Source organism: Arachis ipaensis, chromosome B1 (genome assembly GCF_059453495.1).
Source record: "Arachis ipaensis isolate K30076 ecotype BB chromosome B1, ASM5945349v1, whole genome shotgun sequence".
Classification (NCBI taxonomy): Eukaryota; Viridiplantae; Streptophyta; class Magnoliopsida; order Fabales; family Fabaceae; genus Arachis; species Arachis ipaensis.
Window position 1 is genome coordinate 148,761,657 of NC_142436.1, and position 13,817 is coordinate 148,775,473.

General features: G+C 37.5%; 3 protein-coding genes across 3 annotated transcripts; 2 read left to right on the top strand and 1 right to left on the bottom strand.

Annotated features, from left to right (window-relative positions):
- Positions 1 to 1,557: 1,557 nt before the first annotated feature.
- On the top strand, positions 1,558 to 4,147 carry LOC107640312 (Ubiquitin system component Cue protein). Its single transcript, XM_016343847.3, has 4 exons — positions 1,558 to 2,131; positions 2,210 to 2,372; positions 2,845 to 3,065; positions 3,241 to 4,147. The coding sequence occupies exons 1-4, from the start codon at positions 1,946 to 1,948 to the stop codon at positions 3,499 to 3,501; spliced, it is 831 nt and encodes a 276-aa protein (XP_016199333.1). The 5' UTR covers positions 1,558 to 1,945; the 3' UTR covers positions 3,502 to 4,147.
- An 811-nt stretch (positions 4,148 to 4,958) lies between these two features.
- Positions 4,959 to 6,414, bottom strand: LOC107640321 (calmodulin-like protein 2). Its single transcript, XM_016343853.3, has one exon. The coding sequence runs from the start codon at positions 6,282 to 6,284 to the stop codon at positions 5,544 to 5,546; it is 741 nt and encodes a 246-aa protein (XP_016199339.1). The 5' UTR covers positions 6,285 to 6,414; the 3' UTR covers positions 4,959 to 5,543.
- Positions 6,415 to 11,515: 5,101 nt separating this feature from the next.
- LOC107615286 (uncharacterized) lies at positions 11,516 to 12,016 on the top strand. The gene has a single exon (XM_016317377.1). It carries the CDS (start codon positions 11,516 to 11,518, stop codon positions 12,014 to 12,016), a length of 501 nt encoding a protein of 166 aa, XP_016172863.1.
- Positions 12,017 to 13,817: the final 1,801 nt, after the last annotated feature.

The window sequence follows — 13,817 nt, forward strand, 5'->3', positions numbered from 1 at the left end:
ATATTAAATAAGATAAATTTAGTAAAAAAAAAGAAGATAAATTTGATTACCGATAGAGAAATATGGAGCATAAACCTATACCGAAGAAATCAAGAAGGAAAAATTAATAGCAAAACGCATTTTCACATTCACATAGTAATACGTAATGATTAAGATTGGCAAACAGTTATAAATGAGCTTTTATTCTTGTGATATGTTTGATTATTATGTCTCCTTAACGTAAAGTAGAGCAAATGATGAACCTAAACCATTTATTGGAAAGTGACATCTTGAGTAAGATTTGTCCAAGAGAAAGGTTAAGATTCCCATGGTTTGATGGACCAAATTAAATCTCATGTTCTTTTAAAATTGTGCTAATCAATCAAGCTTGTTAGCTGGTAAAATTAAAGTGTTTTATTATTGAGGATGCATCATGCATTTCCTCAATTAATGAATGTACGTTGTTTTTAGGTTACACCGCTTATTTTTAGTCAAATTTTATTTTATTACTCTTCTGCTAACCTACCTTGTGGAAAAAGCTTTGGTTTCATGACTTTTTCGGATAATAGTCACCATCTTTATATAGTAGTAGATACTAATTAAGTGCATGGGATGGAACATACATACAAGTCTCTACCTGTAAGCTAGAGTTGATTTATTTTATTATCTCAACTTTAATTATTAGATAAGACATTAAAAATAATAATTGGAAATTGGAAATGGGATAAGAATTAATGTATAATTTGATTGCATAAAACTGGGTTATTAGCTACAAAGGAACCTTGACAAGATATTGCTCGTTATTATTGCTGAATAATTGAATCCGTTTGGAACTGTGGACTCGATTCATAGTCATAAGCAACAACATTCATTAATAATAATATAAATGAAAAAGTATAGTTAGGGAGAAAATCTTTTCTACCCAATTATTTTTGGTGTATTTTTTTCTTCTTAAGATATTTTTTACCTCTACAGATTAATAACTAATCTATAATTAAATTATTGCATGTATAATATGAAATTCGAATTTTCGATTCGTAGTTTTTTTTTTTATCTTTTGTATCTACTCCACTCATTTTTGCTAAAGTAGCGGGGCCGGAGGAAACCCTTTTTAAAGAAAGTCTTTCGTTTGGATTTGTTTCTTGATCCACATGTGTCGTGGGATCGTGGCCCAACTTATTTTTGTGTAAACCAAAAATAAAAACCAAAGAACAAGGAAAGATAAATTTAGAGTGAAAATTTACTATTCAGTATATCAAGATATTTTTTAGAATAAGGTATTATTTTTATTTTTAACATTTAGAATAAGCTTTAAAATTATTCTTAACAGTTAAATTATTATATTTAAATTTTTAATATTTTAAAGTTGTCTCAATGTTATTCTGCTGTAAAAAATTTATTAACAAAATTAATACAGGATAAAATTGAAATATTTTAAAATATTAAAAACTTAAATACGACGAAAACATTAAAAATTAAACGATATATTACTCTTAAAAAAAAATCAAATCAAGTAAAATTTATTTAAATTTTAAAAATTATTTAAACATTATAGACAACTTTTAAATCTTGCACTAATCTTTGCACAAAAATAATACTTTCCTCTATTTTGTTAAATAATTTATAGAACACATTATTTAAATAATTTACTCAAACCATTCATAACATAATGTCATAATCTAAAGAAAGATGCAGGAATTAATGAAAAGTGTATTTGATTAGTGAATGGGAAGTGGATAGAGGGGTAATCGGAAGGGACGGCTGACAGCTGTGTGATTCACCTGATTGGTGATTGCTCCTTCTTCATCGTCTTCATCTTCATCTCCATTTTCTTAGGGTTTGTTTCTCTCTTATCCAATTGGGGTTCTGGAATCTGCATGAACAGATCGGCGACGTTTGTAACCGCTGGCCATCGGAGGAGGAGGAGGAGGAGGTTAAAGTAATCTGTCGAAGCAGTTAGAATAACATGTCTGCCATCGTGTGCGGCAAGAGATCCGCCATATTCGAAGACCTTCCTTCTGCTTCTGCCTCTTCTTCTTCCTCCTCCCCTCCCGTCTCCAAGAGGATCCGCTTCTCCTCCTCTTCCCCCGTTCGCAGGCACTCCTTCCTCCTCGATCATCTCGTCGCTTTCTTCCCTGACATGGACAAGCAGGTTAGCTTCTTCCTTCGTTTCTTCTTTTTACCATTAGCGATTCATTATTGCTCACCGCCGTTTTCGTCTTTCTTGCAGCTACTGGAGAAGGCACTCGAAGAATGCGGGAATGATCTCGATTCTGCCATCAGGAGCTTGAACGACCTTCGCCTCGGAGGATTTCACGATAACTCCATTGATTCTGCTCCTGCCGTTGGCTCCCATGTACCGATAGATCCAACTGCTCACCTTCTTCCCCAAGGTAATGCCTACGAACGAACCTCTTGGATGTTGATATCTTACGAATATGCTTATGTCATCATGTGGATTCCGAATCTTTCTCTTGTGTCTGTGGTTATATGCTGATGCCTACAAGTATTGAATGTAACAGAGTTGTATGTATACATAAACAGGACAATTCTATGAAAAAGAAAAACTAGTCACAACGTATCGGATTTTATATATTCTTCAAGTTAATATGTAACACTCTGCATCCTTGAACTCAAGTTCCTAATGGTTCATGTTCACGTGCCGATGTAAGAAGTATGTGATTTATAGCTCAAATTCAATTGAATTCAGGAAGAATGTATGGTGATATATAGCAGTTACTATGATAGTAAGGCGAGTTTTGCTCTTGCTCTTCTTAATGTTACTTTTATGTAAAGTCTTTGCTTGTCATTATACATAATGAATTCTTGGACTACTTATGGAGATAATTGGCTACTTTGTTGTAGGTGAACCGAAATGTGAGGCAGAAGTTGCAGCTTGTGAGGAACCAGTCCCCGGACAAGATTATCCTTTAAATGGTGCCGAATGGGTGGAGCTTTTTGTTAAAGAAATGATGAATGCCTCAAACATGGATGATGCCAAAGCTCGAGCTTCAAGAGTGCTAGAGGCTTTGGAGAAATCCATTTTCACTCGAGTAAATGCAGAAACAGGGCAGAGCTTTCACCAGGTTAGTTGTTTTATCCATGTTTCTCGTGTTTTCATTATCAACCCAAATATCACTGTTATACTTCATTTCTTTGTTCCTTGTGTTCCCTCTTATCGATTCATCTATTTCTTCTAAAGACATCCAATCAAAATGAATTGTCATAGCATGTGTTTTACTTATGGTTTTCTTACTATAGGAAAAGTTGGTGCTAAAGGAACAAATGGAGGCCCTTATTCAAGAAAATATAGTTCTAAAGCGAGCAATCTGTATTCAGCATGAACGCCAGAAAGAGTACGAAGACAGGAATCAAGAGTTGCAGCAGTTGAAACAATTAGTATCCCAATACCAGGAACAGCTAAGAACTCTAGAGGTGAACAATTATGCATTGACAATGCATTTAAAGCAAGCAGAACAAAGCAGTTCCATACCTGGGCGTTTCCATCCGGACGTGTTCTAGTCATCTCACAACAACCTGTTCTATCGCTGCTGCTTTTGTAGTTTAAATAAATCAGGAAGAAGGAATGAGAAGGCAAATGCATGGTTGTTACACTCCACCTTTATCAATGGTGGATAGTGAGATTTATAACTACTTGATGATGCTTTGATACAGCCGAAATATTAGGCCGTACCCATTTAGTAAATTGTATTTGATATAGTCTTATAGATAACAGTCTTATAGATACACATTTCTGAAGTGGTGTATTAAAATTTGGAAACCCTGGATCAAGTGAATGGTGTCAACCATGAAGCTAGAGTTATCATCAAGGGTGCTGTAGCAGGAGAGTAGTGGTTGCTTGTTTTGCAGGATTCAGGAATGTCACGAGTCCAACCAGTGTGCTGATTTCTTGGCTGGTCTTCCATCAGACTGATCAGGATTGTGGTGACTATATCCTCTGAGTTGTATCTGTGTAGTTATCTATATTTTCCTGGGCATATAGATTGCTCATCAATTCTCTTATCAAGTATGATTTCTTAGTTTATGCAAGTTTATACATGGAATGTAATGGCGAAGATTTGATTCTGGGCCCTTATTAAGTTCAAGGGCAATTTTGCTTTAAATTTTATTATAATACCAGTTCTGTTAAGTTTTATTTTAAAGAAAACTTACTGCAGTTTCTTCTTGCAACAGCTATAATTTACTCTTAACTTTGCAAGAGACTAATGGTTGTTGTGCTGACATATAAGCTTGTCTCCTTCTTCCCAAGGTTAAGATTTCAGGTCTGTCTGTCTTCCACCTTCCCTGGTGTTTTCTCCGTCAGAGGGCACTACTCAAAAAGATAAAGAAGACATGGACTAGTTCAGTAGTTCCTCTTTTGGAGTGTCATAACTCATAACTAGTCCGTTATTATGATATTATTTTGGGTGATGCTCTTTAGTGTAAAATACTTGAAAAATATTTTACAATATTGAAATTTGACCATAGAGCTTTATTGGAATATTGATTTAGTAATAAGCAAAAGGTTATTTGTTTACCCGAACTAATAAAAGTAAGAAAGAATTTAGGATTGAGTATTTCAAGTTTATTAGTAAACAATAATGAGAGATTGTGAGTCAAATAATCTGATTTGAATATGTTGATCCACTATCAAATAGAATGAAGTCTAAATTAATCAGTTTCGTCTTAAAATATATTCCTTTAAAGCAAGTATAAGAAGTATATTTTTCTTAAAATAATTCTAAATTTCGTTACAATTTTAATATATCATATGCTTTTAAAAAGTAAATACTAAATACATTCTCATTTGTTTACTTCATAACCAAGTTTATTGTGACAGATTTTCCTCTCTTATGTTTGCATTGCTTGAAAAAGTAGAATGAAAGATTGATAAATAATGTTGTATGTATTCATTTTATCTCTTATATTTATTAAATTGATATATACTTTTAATCATTAAACACAATATAAAACTCATATAAAATAGATCTTAGACTTCATTTAATAGTAAAAAAATATGTATAAGACATAAAAGAGGTACAAATACCAAATCTTAGAGCGGAAAAAAAAAAAACTAAAAGACACATAGGAATGGACCTGGACCATGCAGAAAGCCAGCATTACTTTCATCATTATATGCACTTTTGCTTTTGTTGACACCCTTTGAAGAAGGAACTGGAAAAAGGGAAGCAATAACCCACCCACATAATGAGAGATTGAGGAAGCATTGTTCGTACCCATGCCTTAGGGTGTTCTGTTTCTGTAAGCCAAACTTTCAAGTTTTGGTCCCCTTTACACCTGGATATTTCTGCTTTAAAATGTTTTATAAAATGTCTAACATCCCTCTAATTATTAAAGAAATTAAAACCATGGTGGAGGGAAAATCCTAACCTAAGCATCAAATCACAAATCTTGGCATCTTGCTTCTTGAAATAATAGTTGAAAATTTATAAGGTAGTCATAATAATAAGTCAAACATATAGATATCAAAGAAACTTCAAAATGAATGAGTGACAATAGTAATATACAATAGAGAATACAGAATTTGCATGGTGATGAGGGTTTTATGAAAAGATGGATGGATTGAAACGGTTTCCTCCATTGTTATTGATCATCATTTTCTTGAACTCATGAAAATTAACCATGCCATCACCATCCATATCAACCTTCCTAATCATGTCCCTGCACTCTTGAATATTCTTCCCTTCCCTTAATCCCAAGGAAGTTAGCACCAAAGCAAGCTCCTCCACTGATATTAACCCATCTTTGTCTTTGTCAAACACATCAAACGCCTCCTTCAAGTTCACCTCTTCTTCCTCTTGTTCAACTTCACCTCCCAATTCCCTCGTTAGCAAGCAAAACTCTTCGAAATCAAGCAACCCGTCCCCGTTGGAATCAAACTTGACAACAATGTCATCAATCTCTGTGTCCGTCATCAACATTCTGATGTTCCTCAGTGACTCCTTCAGCTCCTGCCCTGTGATGAACCCGTCCCCGTTCTTGTCGAAAGTCGAAAACACCTTCCTAAGCTCCTCTTTCCTCAACGCAGATGCTGCTGAGGATCTAGAAGATGATGATGGAGCTTCAGCAGTAGTATTGGTTTTGGTCTTCTTGGGGAACAAAATTTGAAGGCACGCACAAATCTTGTTAGTGGGTATGTTAAAAAAGATGTTGATGATGGCTGCAATGAAAAGCAGTAATAGCAAGAGTGTAGCTAGAACCATGTTTAAGAATTGGATAAGGAAGAAGAGGAAGACAAAGAAGAACGAAGGTGTGTAGTTAGAAGACAATGAGTCAATGAGCATAAGAAAACAAAACTTTATCGTTGTTATAAAACAAATTAAACTAAGGTTCCAACTTCCAAGTGTAACACAAGTTACGCGGGGTTTGGTACATATAAAATGCTCTTTCTCTTTTTTTGATCCCACACACAACCGCGTGATTTCTAAAGTGTAACTAAGCACACGAGTAAATAAAATATCGGTCGAATTTTATGGCATGCCTCTAGTGTAAATCCAACTCGGTTTGAGGTCATGTTTTATAGTGAAAATATATATTTTACGTTAAACTTAATAAGAAAACGTTATATCTTATGTTTTTATTAATATTTTTTATATTGTATAGTATAATTTTTTTTAAATAATGTATTTTGGTATAAATGTTATATAATATTTATTAAATTCAATTTTTAAAAGTAAGACTTTATTAATTAGTTATATCAAAATTTACAAAATTATATATATACTAAGTATGTATTGGGTCAATTTGGTGTAAATTGATTTATTTCGAGTTAATTTAGGTCGAATTTAAAGCTTTAAAATAGACTCTACTTTAAATTTAAATAATTATAAGAGAGAGAAAAAAAATAGAGAATATATACTTAATTATTATGATTAACATTCAACTTAATTATAATTATAGACACTATATAAATGATTCACCATAATTTAAACGGTTGGATAAAAATATACAAATAATTATAAGTTGAGTTACTGTGATGGGAGGAATTGATTCACTACCTTGCCCAAAGGTGAAGAAATTCTACCTGTCCGATGTGACACAATGGGTAGCGGAATTTTTCATTCCACATCCAATAGTAACAGCAGATTTAAATTCAGTGGATTAAGGAATTTTGTGCCTTGGGTCTAATTTAAGTTTAAACCGGTTTCGGACATGGACAACTCTCACTCAAAGATTCTTGAAATGAAATCATGATGAAGGGCCTAACTTTTTTTAAATGACATGAACACGCCACACGTTTTATCGCACCCTCCTCATTAGGTAGTGTGTTGACGAAGGATTCCGTAATTTTTTTTGAAGAAGGTTATTAATTCTCTTTACGAAACTAATTTTACTTTTGTTCCGATCCAGTCTAATAAGGGTTTCGGCTCCGACCGCGACCTGCCGATCCGTCGGACCCGACTTCGGATGACTCGCGTGCCGCTTCACACCTACTGAAGAAACTTAGACAATTAGCGAAATCTTTTAGGCAGATGGGCCAACTCGAGTTAGAGTATAAATGGGGAGGAACCTACCCACATTTCTTACTCTAATCGGTCGCCTCTTAGTACGGACACTAACTTAAGCATCGAATTGTCTTTTTAGGTAGACCCACCACTGCAAGAAAAAAGGCATATCAACACTTTTTTCTTAACACGCTTTTATGAGGGTGGCCACTGATTTCTGATTTGACCACGCTTTTTTACTACGCTTTTGAGAAATTTTGGCACGCTTTTATGAGGGTGGCGACTAAGTAGAGATTTAGCCACGTTTTTTTGTCACGCTTCAAAAGCGTGACCATAGAGAGCAACATGCACGCTTTTAAAGCGTGCCAATAGAGTTATGTTATGGTGATGTTTTTAAAATTTTGTCGCCACGCTTTTCATTGCCACAATTCAAAAGCGTGGCCTAAAGGTATCAATCAGCACACTTTTAAAAGGTGACCATTTTTTTGTTTTGGTCACTTTTTAAAAGCGTACCTATTTCCTACTCTATTATATATATTAAGATTCAGAAACCCTAAATTGGCATACACTCCTCTCTCTCTCTCTCTCTCTCTCTCTCTCTCTCTCTCTCTCTCTCTCAAAGCACTCACGCCGCGTGCACACACAAACTCGTCTCTCACTCACGCAACCTCAGGCTCCATTCTCCTCTCTTCGTCACAGTCCTCTCTGTCGCTGTCCGTCGAAGACTCACGCCATCCAGCAGCCGCGTGTGCTTCGTTGCAGTTCATCAGCCTCTAGCCGTTCTCAGCGCCTTGGTGTTTTGTCGTTCTCAGTGCCGTTGTGCTCCATCACAATTCGTCAGCTGTCCAGTCTTGCAACGTCCAGCCTCTCCGCCACCATCAAGTCTCTTCGCCTCTGTCGCTGCATCTTCCATTCTCTTAGGGTTTTTGATTTTTTCTTAATTCTGTTTTTAAATTCTTTTTATTTGTCATAATTTGTTGTTGTGATTCTGATTTTTGAATTCTGTTTTAAAATTCTTCAAGTCTTAGGTTTTCTGATTTTTTAGTTATGTTTATTTATAGCAATTTATTGTCATAATTCCGTTCTTAATCTGATTATTTGTTACTTGCTGATTTTTGTTAGGATTATTTGTTAATTTTTTTATTTTGCAGAGTTCATCAAACAAACACAAATCAAGCCCGCACGTTATCCAATTAAACTAGATATAATACTCTTTTTTACTGACTTGTATTTGATGGTTTTAACCTCTCCCTCTAAGATTTTGAGATCTGAAAAGCATAAAAAAACCTCTTAGAAAAATATCTTATTTTTAGTAATTTGTCTTTGAGGATTGCAGTAATTCAGACACTAATCTTGATGAGTTGGGGAAGGAAAGCATTAAGGAAGATGATCGAACCATTTTGCTTGAAGCAAGGCTTACACGATCATCATCAGCAAAATTCTATGGATCATCTGTCCCTCTCTAAGTTTCTCCTTTGTTTGTTAGCATCACCCATTTTAATTCTCTTGTTAATAAACCGAGGTGGGTCTATGGCTACCCTTTCTCTGTCCCTCTCTGTGATTTCAAAATGGTTGAACTATGAATTGTGAACTTGTTTCTTCAATTGTCTATTTTCAGGTTAATTGATACTAAACATTTTGATTCCTCTATTTTCTGAGAATTTGAGCTGTTCCCTGAAAATTTGAGCATGGTTTTGATTCCTCTATTTGTTTAGAAAATGTTATTGAACTGATCTGAACTTTAATCTGCATGGTTTGTTTAGCAAATGATTTTGATTCTTCTGTTTCATGAGAATTTGAACTGTTTCTGTGTGTTTTATAGCGTTGAAAATTATGATTTATTGATCTGTACTTGATGAGAAATTTCTGAAATTTTGAGGTTGAGGTTAAGTTTGATTGTCCCAACTCATTTAATACTTCCGATGAGTACCATTCACGAGAACTATCTATGACACTTTATCACAGAAAAGACTCATTATCCAAGAGAAGTAACCTAGTACGTTAGTTTCAATTTTCCAGCTTCATTGATAATATTATTCAATCTAAGAGATAGAATTATGTGACTGAGATATTACATTATCCTGTTCTGTTTTCATTGATAAAGTGATTTGTAATATCTGATCTATATGAAATTTGAAACTTGTAATGTTATACGCTAGGCAATTATTTGACTTCAAAGAGAAATTTTGTTTTTTTCAAGAGCATAAATGGATCAAGCATTGTTTTGTTTTAGCTTTATGCAATTTATGCATTCTTACTGAGACTTTATTTTCATTTACTTCCTTCGTTACAGAGTTCACAGGATCAAGGAGACATGGTTGATTTTTCAGGACCCTTAATATCTCAAATGCACACCGTCAATGAGATCTTAGCAACGACACATATGACATACTGTCTGGCGATCATGGTTTCAGAAAGGTATAACAACATTTTCAAGCTGATAGTTACAATTCAAAACTGCAGTATATTTTGTGTAGTTGTGCTTAGACTTGTTGAAATCATTATTAAATGAAGATAAAATGGTTGAGTGTGTTTTCATGGCATTTCTTTTAAACTTGTTACAGGTAAGAAGAATGGAAAGTAAAGAAACTGCATTGATATTCATGCATGAAGAATATAAAATCCTCAAGCGCTACAAAAATAATAGAAGTTCTTTCAAGAGGGCCATCTCCTTTCTCTAAAGCACAATGTTGTGAGCTACAAGATTCAGCAGCTTAAGTTTTTGCCTATAAACCGTGAAACTCAACAATATTATGTTTGGATTATTGATATTTATCTTTTAATTTCTTTATTTTCTACACAAAAAATGACAAAGAGATAGAATAAGTTAATGACTTTTAATAAGTTTTATATGTATTGATATTTTTATCCCAATGTATTTTATAACTACTTTGGTTATAAGAGATTGATATAGCTAATTTGGTTTGAATTTTATTAATGTAATACTAATTTTCATCAATTAATTTTTTTAAATGTAATACTAATTTTTATTAATTAATTTTAAATGATATTATTTTTGGAGTGCATCAGAGTACGTGTAAAAGCACATGCCAGATTTTTTTAATTTAATAGGGATATAGCCACGCTTTAAAATGGTGGCAATAGGTCCATGTGTTTTCGACTATTGGCACGCTTCAAAAGTGAAGCCATATCTTTTACTATTGGCACGCTACAAAAGCGTAGCCATATCTTTCACTTTTCGGTACGCTTTTAAAGCGTCGCTATAGGGTTATACATATGGCCACGCTTTTAAAGCGTGACAATAGATGAAAGCGTGGCAAAAAAGAAAGTGTGCTGATAGATTTACAAAAGCATGGCAATGCAGCAACCGGCACACTTGTGGATGTGACTATTTCAAAAGCGTGCCGATAGCTCAAAAAGCGTGGCGAAAAGCTATCGGCACGCTTTTTTGCACTTTTCGGCACTCTTTAAAAGCGTGGCAAAAGGCTTATTTTCTTATCGTGCACCCGCCGAATCACTGACAACTTGGATGATCGCCTCACCCTCGAAGCTCGTGCCCAGGTCCAGATCCCCTCACACCTCATTACTCCAATCTCGACCTCATCCGATCTGACATTTACCTGAGCAACCAAACATTGGCGTCGTCTGTGGGGATTTGGCACGTGTATGGAGCTCTTATCTCATGTAGAGGAAGTACGAGAGGAGGGGGGAGCCCACTTGAGAAACAAGGTAGGCTCCACAGCCTCTTCTTAAGAATGCTCAAGACCACCATCCCTTCGAGATGACCCCCTCCAGATCTCCCAAGAGATGCCTATTTAGTGGTATGGGTGATGACAACTCAAAGATCACGCAGGAACTCCGGCACCGAGTACAAAACTTTGAAAGAGAGCTAGCGACAAAGGCTCGCTACCGTCCAGACACAGCAAAGACTCTCACCCAAATCTGTCCCACACCTGATCTCCTACTAGGTTGTCGGAAGGTCGTGGGAGAAGCCCCAAGAGGGAAGCGAATGAGTTGATGCTCGATCTCACTCCTACACCTATGATAGGTCGGAAGGACGCGGGGAGACTAGGAGAGATAGAGGAAAGAAGCGATGGGACCCCATCATTATGGGTGCAACCCCTTTCCACCCTTCGATCCTCAAGGTCCAGCTACCGAAAAACTTTGACAAGCCTACGGACATGAGGTACGATGGGACGAAAGACCCACAGGAACATCTGACGGCCTTTGAGACCAGAATGAACCTGGAGGGTGTTAGTGAGGCTGTCAGGTGCCGTGCTTTCCCAGTAATCCTGGCAGGTCCAATAATATGGTGGTTTAATGCGCTCCCGCAGGAGTCTATTATGGCCTTCGCGGACATCTTACAGAGGTTCTTAGCGCAGTTCACCACGCGGATAGCCAAAGCCAAGCACTCGATCAACTTGTTAAGGGTCACGCAACGTGCTGGCGAGCCAACGATGAAGTTCCTCGATCGGTTCAATGATGAATGTCTAGAGATTGATGGCTTGACGGACTCGGTAGCAAGCCTATGCCTGATAAATGGCCTATTGAATGAGGACTTTAAGAAGCATCTCACTACTAAGCCTGTTTGGACGATGCAAGAAATCTAAAATGTGGTGAGGGAGTATATCAACGATGAAGAGGTTAGTCAAGTGGTGGCCGCCAATAAGCGGCAGCCACCTAACCCGCCAGCTTGTCAAGCCGGATACGTAAAAAAGCCAAAGGAGATGCCGAGGGAGGGAACCTTAGGGAAGCCATTCAAGCCGTTCTCCCGGGTGGGAAAGTTTACTCACTATACCCCTCTCACAGCATCTATTGTGGAAGTTTACCCACAAATCACAAATAAAGGCAAACTGTCGAAGCCTCAGCAGCTGAAGGATAGGACATGTGAAAACAAAAGCCTATACTGCGACTATCACAAGGGTTTTAACCACAAAATCCAAAACTGCTTTGATCTGAAGGATGCTTTAGAGCAGGCCATCTAGGAGGGTAAGCTGACTAAGTTCTCGCAATTCATACGAGAACCGAGGAGGAGAGAGCAAGAACAGTCCGAGGAGGACCGCAATCGAGCTGTGAAGCTGAGGCAAGGGCCCCCCGAGAACGCTGACAATGCTCCAATTGTAGTCATTAATGTCGTGGCTGGAAGAGACGCACCACCCAAGTCGAAGTCAGCAGCAAAAAAGGATGCTAAAATCCTAGTCGTCTATTCAGGAAATTCTAAGGACCATTCCACGGAGTTTCCCAATATATCTTTCGGCCCGGTAGATCGATTGTGTCACGATCTCCCCGAAAACCCACTCATGGAGAATACAAAAATGATTGGGATGGGCATCGTGAAGCGAATCCTAGTGGACACCGAAGCTAACTCGAACATCATGTTTAGAAATGTGTTTGATGCCCTGGGACTCAAAGAAAACGACCTCAAAAACCACCAGCACGGGGTCGTTGGCTTGGGCGATAACTACATAAGACCTGACGGGCTAATCACACTTCCTATTTGTGTTGGATCTGGGGAGAGCAAGAGGTCAGTGATGGCAGAGTTAGTGGTCTTGAGGGACTCCACAGCCTACAACATCATCTTAAGAAGGAGGACTATCAACGAGTTCTCGGCTGTCATATATACAAAGTTCCTAACAATGAAGCTTGTGACGGACAATGGAGCCGTAGGTTCCATCCGAGGATACCTGGAAATGGCGGTTGCTTGCGACGATGCCAATCTCTCACTAAGGAAGAAGTTAAAAGAGGCAGCCGGGTGTTCCTAGCGGATTTGGATGCGATGGTTGACGACAAGCCGAGACCAGAGCTTCAGGGAGACCTGAAAAAGTTCCGGGTGGGAGACACAAAGGACAAGTTCATCTTCGTGAACCGAAACCACCCCCACGAGTTAAAGGAACCTCTCATCGAGGCCGTCAGAGCAAACGGCGATCTATTCGCCTGGACCCCGGCTGACATGCCAGAAGTGGACCACGATTTCATGTCGCATCGTCTGGCCGTGAAACCAGATGCCAAGCCAGTAGAGCAATGGCAAAGAAAGATGTCTCCAGAGAGGGCTAACGAGGTGGCCAGACAGACAGTCAGCCTGTTGGAAGCTGGATTCATAAGGGAGTTAGAGTACTCAACGTGGCTCTCAAACGTGGCCCTTGTTAAGAAAGCCAATGGGAAGTGGAGAATGTGCGTTGACTATTCGGATCTTAACAAAGCATGTTCGAAAGGTTCATTTCCTCTCCCTAACATCGACGCACTGGTAGATGCAGTGGCGGGGTACCGATTTCTAAGCTTTATGGACGCGTACTCAGGGTACAATCAGATCCCGATGTATCGCCTAGACGAGAAAAAAAGGGCATTCATAACTCCGACTATAACACCCTAATTACTCTAAGCCTTACCTCTAGCCGTAAAGTAAAGGATAAC